This window comes from Aotus nancymaae, unplaced genomic scaffold (genome assembly GCF_030222135.1).
Source record: "Aotus nancymaae isolate 86718 unplaced genomic scaffold, 86718_ANA_hifiasm-v0.15.2.pri h1tg000058l, whole genome shotgun sequence".
Taxonomy (NCBI): Eukaryota; Metazoa; Chordata; class Mammalia; order Primates; family Aotidae; genus Aotus; species Aotus nancymaae.
The window spans coordinates 43,484,376-43,493,061 of NW_026988472.1; the positions used below are offsets into that span (position 1 = coordinate 43,484,376).

Sequence of the window (8,686 nt, forward strand, 5' to 3'; positions counted from 1 at the left end):
GTGGGATAACCATGCAGGATTTTATACTGACATTTTAAATATATGTCTGAAAAATTTCCTCTGAAAACTTAATCAAATCAGAACAGAGTAATTCTTTTGAATTCAGTCATTGATTCTGAATTCTCTTTTTTATTTTCTTTTGCAACAGCTGTGAGGACAGATGCCCCTTTCATACCAGACCATGTGCAAATGGAAAACCAGCGTGTGCAAAGCACTGCCGCTTTCTAAAGGAGAAAAAGGCTGCCCAGGGGCCCCACAGCCAACAGAATCCTTGATTCAGTTTTCCAAGTTCCCTGTCCCTGTCATTTTCAACAGCACGCTGCTTTGCCAAGTTGCTGTCACTGTTTTTTTCTTTTTTCTAGGTGTTAAAAAAGATTCATTTTACACAGCACCACGGTGAATCCAGACCAACCTTCCATTCACACCAGCTAAGGAATCCCTGGTTCATTGATGGATGTCTTCTAGCTGCAGATGCCTCTGCACCCCAAGGAATGGAGAAGAGGGGATCCATGTAATCCTTTTGTTTAGTTTTATTTTTGTTTTTTGGTGAATGAGAAAGGTGTGCTGGTCATGGAATGACAGGTGCCATATGATTGATTACTCAGAGCGGATGAGGAAAACTGTAGTCTGTGAGTCCTTTGCTAATCGCAACTGTTGTGAATTATTCTGATTCTTTCTTATGCAGAATTTGATTTGTATGATCAGTACTGACTTTCTAATTACTGTCCAGCTTATAGTTTTCCAGTTTAATGAACTACCATCTGATGTTTTCTATTTAAGTGTATTTAAAGAAAATAAACACCATTATTCAAGCCATAGAATTTTATGTTATTTAATATGTTTCCATTCTAAATTTATGCTAAAGGAAAAGCATTTTAAAGAGAGAAAGGAATCTTGAAGTAGAATGTGCAGGGAGAGACCCAAACACTGGGAAGCCAAGGGAATAGCTCTCAGGAGGGTTAAGATCGTAAATGAGGCTAAGCAAATGTGACCCAAGAATCCACTGCAAATCACTCTGTGCTTTGAGATCAAATTGAACTTGACCTGATCCCCATCCCATGGCAGAGGGGAACCCACCCATGCCCTTGATCTCTTTGAGAGTTTGCATTTCTTCTGGCCACCTCTGGCTCCAAGTTTCTGTGCTTACTCAGCTCTCAGTGTCATGGACATCCCATCTCATGGCAACACAGTTCTTCTCTTTGTTCTACAGCTATCCAGCAAGCAAGCATAAAGCTTTTTTCCTCAAAGAACTCCTACATCTAATTTGTTGGTGACATAGACTTTATTGAAATTTTGGCAAAACAGAGGGATTTTAGCAGCATTAGCCAAATTAGGTTATATATTAAATGACTTCAAAGTAATCTCTGCATAGTATCTTGCATTGATAGATATGTTTAGAGACACACACAACCCATTATTGTACTTACAACACATTTGTGTAAATAGTTGTGTTCCTGTTTATCTCCCCATCATACTGTGACCTCATTATGATCGGAAACGGTGTCCTGATCAAATTTGTGTAACCCAAGTTTCTCAGGCCAGAACACCCTGGAGCAGTACAATCACAAGGAGAAAGACAATGATAAACAAATGTAATAGTAAACAAATATAGCCCCATGGTAGTGGCATTGTTTGATCCTGGCCCAAATCCCTACCCTTCCTCTGCCAGGGTTCCTAAGCAGTTCCTGAATTCTCCCTTCATCCACTGAAATTCTCTGAAACCTGGGGCTTCAGGTCCTTTGATGCTTCCCTGGCTTTAGTTCTCAGTCCCTGCCCTGGAGACATGAGCTAACCTTCACCAGGCCTTGGAACCAGTCCCCACTGTGCTGTCATTGTCATTGCTCTTGTTATTTACTGGTGCCAACCCAGTCACTCCTCTCCTGCCACTGTTCATCTTGCCCTCACTTTTTGACCTTGATGTCAACAGGCTTCTTCCTCCTTGTTTTGCTGTATTTTTAATCAGGCTTCTGAAAATGCTTGCACATAACTTAGTTTTTTAAAAGTACTCGGCATTCGACTCTTTGCTTTGCCTTTTCATTCAGTTTCTAGCACTCCCCACTTCTCATGATATTTGTTTAAATTCCTTGGAGATCTGGGGCAGAAGACAATTCAAGGATACCATACAATTAAAGGAGTTACTTTGCTTATTCTCGACTGGTAAAAAGAGGGGATGAATCACTAAGGAGAAAACACCCTAATTTAAGGACAGACTTTGCCACCTAAACACATTGTAAGCCTGAACAATGTCATCAAGCCTCAGTTTTCTCATCTGTCAAATGTAGATGATAATCTCATTTCCCTAAACCTCAGAATTGATAATTTCATTAGAATTACGATTAGTGAAAAAAAAATTGAACAATACAATGTATTTTATAGCTCAAAGAAATTATTCCTAAGGAAAGAAGCAAGACTGTGAGCAAATCTCAGAAGCTTGGGACCTCTAAGATGTTCTTGGCTTATACTGGATCCTTGGATCTGTCCTAAAACCACTCAAGCCATGTTTTGGCTTGAAATGCCTCTGGCTTCATAATTGCCATTTAGATGGAGATATCATAAGGAATTCTAAGCTAAGCCGAAACTAAATGTGATCTGGCTTTGTGCTTCTAAAACCCCTCCCTCTGCTTCCTCCTCAACTCCCAATTATCATCAAGATCTGCACTTAGATCCCTGAGGCTGGGTCAGAATGGATTTGGCCCTTGAGGGCAGAGGTGGGGTAACTGGCCTGTTTCTTTATTAGAGTTCGCTAGGCATTGCACAGGAATATTTGTCATACTAACAGCCCTGGAACGTGAGCTGAAAATTCTCAACTTGTTGCAAAACAAAAGTATGTGAGAAACTTCAAGAACTTTAAGCAAACACAATAAATGCCAGCAATGCATGATGTCCCTGATTAAGCCACAGGGCCAGAGAATTATTAATGTGACAGCACACATTGTAAATCTGTAACTAAAACAGTGTGGTGGGAGGCCCTTTAGAGATGGAAACAGATTAGGCAGCATGATGATCACAGCTGAATGAAGATTAAAACACTGTCTGAGATACTTGCTAATGTAAATTATACAAACATTACATTTTAAGGCCCTTAAGAAAGGCCACAGTTCAGTGAATTTATGAGCTTAATAGATTTGGTCATTTGGTCAGCAAGAGCTGGACTTTGTCTAATTTAGTCTTAACCCTCAGTGTGAAAACAATGTCTTGCATATATTAGGTACTCGATAAATAACTAATAAATAATAAATTATTACATTGATTTTGTGGCCAGCCAATGAAATTATCTCTTAAAAAAAGTGAAGAGTAATTTTACATAACTCATGTTTTTTAAACTCACTAAATTATATTCATGTCTGAATTATTCAGATGTTGCAACTCCAGAAAGGAATTTAATTAATAATCTATTCTCAAAATATTTATGAAGTGAAAAGGAGCAAAAAAATTCTGTTATTTGACCCTTAGTAATGGCTTAGTGAAAGAAAGTCTACCTTTCGTAATTTTATCACTGATATTGTTTGGTCTGAAATAGGGGTCAGTAAGCAGTGACCCACAGGCCAATTTCTGCTCAGTCTCTGTTGTTTTGCAAATGCTGTTTTATTTAAACACAGTCATGCTCATTTGTCAATGTGTTATCTATGGCTACTTTTACTCTAAAGCAGCAGAGTTGAGTAGTTGGGGACAGAGACTGTATGGCTTGCAATGCCTAAAATATATATTCTTTGGTCCATTACAGAAAATATTAGTCTACCACTTGTGTAAAATATTTCTTATTTTATCATGTGTCATCAATGAACATTACATATAATGAATTAGACTGCTTCTTGAACCCCTATAAGAAATGACATTGTTACCTGGCCTTGATTGGTTGTTGGAATGAACTGGCCTCACCTTATTTGAGTCATTGTGTAGTGTGCAACCCAATGAAGCCAAGAAGTTACAATGATTTACATTTCAGCTCTCTACAATTTAAATAAAGTCATGGATACATTTACTGATGGGTTCTTATTATGTTTGTGGTATATCTCTAAAATGTTAGTGTTGATGGCATGGACTCTAAATAGAGATAGCACATAAACATTTTAGTTTTTTTTTCTCTCTCTCTTTCTTCCAATGTCCTGGGTAAACTAAACATTCCTAAAGAGTAAGGGGATTTTTTTTAAAAGCATAAGCTCACAAGGACAGGGTGAATGGTAAAGTTGACAGAAACGACAAGGTTCTGAAAGCTGAAAAGCACATAGATGAGTTGTAAGTGATTTGGCAGACCTGAAAAAAAAATAATTTAAGCCAACAGTTGGGAAAGATGAGTTCCAAAAAGGCTCAGAAGTGGGTGTCCCAAGCACCTCTTGAAGTGGGAAGGATGAGAGGGGTGCTAAAATGAGGTTCAGTCCAAAAATCTGTATAAGAAACAGTTTGATCCCAAATCTTCTCCCACATTCCCTATGGTGGAGTGATGCTCCTTCTAAGCCCAGGCAAAAGATGGGTTATTAGTCATTTGGTGAAGGTAAAAGAGAGAGCACCTGGACTGGGGGATACCTGACATCCATGAGGGCAGAGTGCTGGACTAACAAGAGGATTAAGTGAATGCGTACATACTAGATGCTGGGGTCCTCAGTCCTGGTCCCTCTATGTGCAACTACAATGCAGGCAGTTGGATCTGTACTTGGAAAGTGTTTCTCTGTAGGGCATCTCACCAGCCTAACAGAAAAGACCTGACAAGGACTGAAATTAGCTGGGGGAGGGATTATCAAGGAACAGCCCCATCAGGTCAACAAGCCCCATTCCTGGGCTCAGACCTCAGATCAGGTCCCTTGTCTCTTACTTTTAAGTATGAGGAAGCAGCCATAAATTCCCAGACATCCAGGGAAAGCTTCTAACATGAAAGACAAGAGTAAAACACATAGAAAAAGGCAATTTGGAGGAAACAGAGAAGAAATCTTCAAATCATTAATAGACAGGGGGTGAGGGAAGAAGGGGAGACAGTATGACTAATAAAAAAATGAAGGTGTTATTAAAAAGAAAATGTCAGAGGACATAATAAAGGCTTAGGAAACTAAAACTATTATAATAAAAATTAAGAATTCAATAGAAAAAAAGGAAGACAGAGTTGAAGAAATTTCCTAGGAAGTAGAATTTAAAAAATTAAAAGTTAAAAGATAAGAAGGTCTAACATCAGAATAGCAGAAATTACAGGAAACAAGAAGAGACACAATAGGAAATGTAATCAACAATTTAAAAATTCAAGAAAATTTCAGAGCACATGAGTTGGCAATTGAAAAGGCTCTCTGAGTCTCTAGTTCAAAAGGTGAAACTGTGTCTATACCAAGGAACAAAATGATGAAATTTCAGGACACAGGAGACTAAGAGATAATGTATAAGTTTCCAGAGTAAAGAAAAATTATGATAATTTCAAACAAAGGGCCAGGAATCAGAATGACACTAGATTTCTCAATAGCAACACCAAAAGCTGGCAGGCTAGAACAATGCTGTTAAACTTCTGAAGGAAAATAATTTCTGGTATACTATTTGGCACCCAAATTATCAATAAAATTGGAGGGCTAGGGCTGGGTGCGGTGGCTGACCCCTGTAATCCCAGCACTTTGGGAGGCTGAGGCAGGTGGATCACGAGGTCAGGAGTTCGAGACCAGCCTGGTTAACATGGTGACCCCTCGTTTCTATTAAAAATACAAAAATTAGCTGGGCATGGTGGTGGGCACCTGTAATCCCAGCTACTCGGGAGGCTAAGGCAGGATAATCATTTGAACCTGGGAGGTGGAGGTTGCAGTGAGCCAAGATCACGTCACTGCACTCCAGCCTGGATGACAGGGTGAATCTCCATCAAGAAAGAAAAGAAAAGAGAGAGAAAGAAAGAATGGAAAGAAAGAAAGAAAGAAAGAAGAAAGAAAGAAAGAAACAAAGAAATTTATTAGGAAATCTCCAGATATCCCATGCACTCTTCCTTAGGAGGCTGCTGGAGGATGGTCTTCAAAAAAGTGTGCTAAAACAAAAAGGAAGACATTGCTCAAACAAATCCCAATCTCCTGTGATTTTCATGTCTCTATTTTTATTGCCATGAGAATACATCAGGTCCTCATTGCCTTTAGTCTACAGCCAGCTTCTTAAGCTATAATGTGATCTTGGCTGGAAGTCTGCTTCAACATCAAGTCCTTTTTCCTTAATAAGATCTACCAGTTTGCTCTAACCTTCATTGAAAAGGCCACTCTTCTTCTGTCTGCCCACTTTCCCTTCTCTTTTCCTGTGTCATTACAATGCAGTGTATGCTGGACAGCACCTGTCTGTACCTCATTCATGTTGTGCTTGAAATTATTCTGTTCCCAAGAGTTGTATGACACTGTTTACAAATCATTCCAGATTTTGTTAAATTGCAGACTCTGATTCAGCAGATCTGGAGAACTTGAGTCTGCATTTCTGACCAGCTCCCAGTTGGTGTTGCTGATCTGCAGACCCTGCTTTGAATTGCACGGAGGCTTCTGGACTACTGAAACAGCTTAACTGGTCTCTTCTCCAGCTGTGCCATTCTTTTACCTTCCTTTTCTCCAGCTCCTAGAACAATCTTCCTAGGACAAAGCTTTGATTGTGGTTTGACATTTCGTCTCTATATTCTGCACCAAAGAGAAGTGACTGCCTCGGTTACTCTTTTCCACCACACTAACCGTTGTTTCAACAGTGTGTAGCCTAAAGTTTTAAAAATGCTAGTAACATCTTCATGTTCAGGATATCTAATTGATTCTTTTATATATACTGGTGTTTGTTTAATTTCTGCACGTTTTTATTTTCAAATTCTTGTTCTTTTAAAAAATGTCACTTCCAAAATTATTTAAATTGCGTCTAGAGTGAATTCTTCTTCCATTGTTACATTTGTGTGTTGTCTTTCTTAGTATTATATTTCTTCCATTGTTTTTGAATTTTGGTTTATAAATCACTCTTGAGAGGGCTCTCTCTCTCTCTCTCTCTCTCTCTCTGTCCTCTCCGTGTGTGTGTACGTGTGTGTATGTATGTGTGTGTGTGTGTATGTATGTGTGTGTGTGCCTGCAGGCACACACATATCCCCAAGACTAGCAGTGATAGTGGAAAGTGACAAATTATGTTGCTTGGCTGAGTTTTGTTAGCCAAGTTATATCCCCAGACTGCTGGCAAAAAATTCTTTCAATCTCTATTCACAAGTAGGGGAGATGGCTAAGCAACGAGGCTTGGTTATGTATTGCCATGTAACAAATCACCCAAAAACCTAGTGTTTTGAGATAATAACGATTTATTACTTCTAATAATTCTGTGGGCTACTTAGGATCAGCTAAGTGGTTCTTTCCTTCCACATAGTATAGGATGAAGTCACTCCAGTGGTTAAGTTGGGAACTCACTTACTGCTGGAATGCCTAAGATGACCTCTCATTCTTCAGGGCTTCTCTCCATGTGGCTTGTCATTATTCAATATCTTGTCTGAGCTTCACAACATAGCCATTGGCTTTCAAGAGGAAAGGTTCCAACAAGACATATCCCAGTACATAAAAACTTATTAAGCATCTGTGGCATCTCATTTACTAATGTCTCATTGGCCATGCCAGTCACATGCCCAAACCCAGAGCCAATGTGGGAGAGGATTAGACAAGGTTGCCAATGTGAAACAGTGGTTTATTGAAGGTCACCATTTTAACGGTCTCTCACAAAACTGGTTCTTTTATCAAGCCACACATGGAATCCTGTTAGTCTATTATTCTACAGGGGCTGAACCCTGGTTCACATCTTCTTGCTGCCACATACAGAATCCAGGACCTATGTGCCTTTGTTCCTGATCACCATTTTGCATTTTGGTTCTGTTTCTGATACATGGAAATGTTTATCTTCTTGTTTAAATCACAGATAAAACATTAAATTTTCTCACGTATACTGTATCACTTATTGTTCTATTTGAAGCAGAATCAGGAGTTAGGAGTCTCAAAATACTCATTGAAAATGTGATCTTGGCTGGAAGTCCGCCTCAACGTCAAGTCCATTTTCCTTAGTAAGATCTTCTACCAGTTTGCTCTAACCTTCGTTGAAAATGCCACTCTTCTTCTGTCTGCCCACTTTTCCTTCTTTTTTCCTGTGTCATTACAAAGCAGTGTTTGCTGGACAGCACCTGCCTGTACCTCATTCATGTTGTTCTTGGAATTATCCTGTTCCCAAGAGTTGCATTACATCGTCTACTTATTCTTCTAGCTAAATGCTGGCAGCTGGACATACTCTTTCCCTTTGAACTCCCAGTATTTTTCTTCTATATCTCTTGTGGCATTTATCAGTTCCTGGTTTTTATCACAGATATTTACATATGCCTGAACTCCATCTTGGTTTCTTGCAAGTAAAGCTCATGCCAGATTTTCTCTGCATCGCGCTTTGTACACAGATAGTAGTAGGCTCTCAAGACATATTTGTTGCCTTCCCACTCCAAAATTATCCCAAAGAGCTAATTTATATATGAAGTTGCAAAAAACTGAATTTCAAGGAAAGATGATATCTACATTTATTTTACATCTTCATCATTTCAGGTAATTTAACACTAAAGCTGATACCAATTGCCCTCATATTTTATTAAGTGCAATCGTAATATAATGCATGTAAGTATCTTAGTCTAATTTTAGTGGTTCCTGAGAAAATTCTCTCAAGACATTCCTTGAGACTATACATTTAGGCAGGACACCAT

At 39.0% G+C, this 8,686-nt stretch overlaps 1 protein-coding gene across 2 annotated transcripts in view; it reads left to right on the top strand.

The window, feature by feature from the left end:
* The window catches only part of VEGFD (vascular endothelial growth factor D), a 40,266-nt gene extending 38,375 nt beyond the window's left edge, over positions 1-1,891 (top strand). The window contains exon 7 of one of the 2 annotated variants that reach the window (XM_012434718.2): positions 363-1,891. In XM_012434718.2, coding sequence (XP_012290141.2) covers positions 363-369 — 7 coding nt within the window. In that variant the 3' untranslated portion in view covers positions 370-1,891. Of the gene's footprint in view, positions 1-148 lie in introns of both variants that reach the window. The other variant, XM_012434708.2, reaches the window with a different exon arrangement.
* The last annotated feature ends 6,795 nt before the right edge of the window (positions 1,892-8,686 follow it).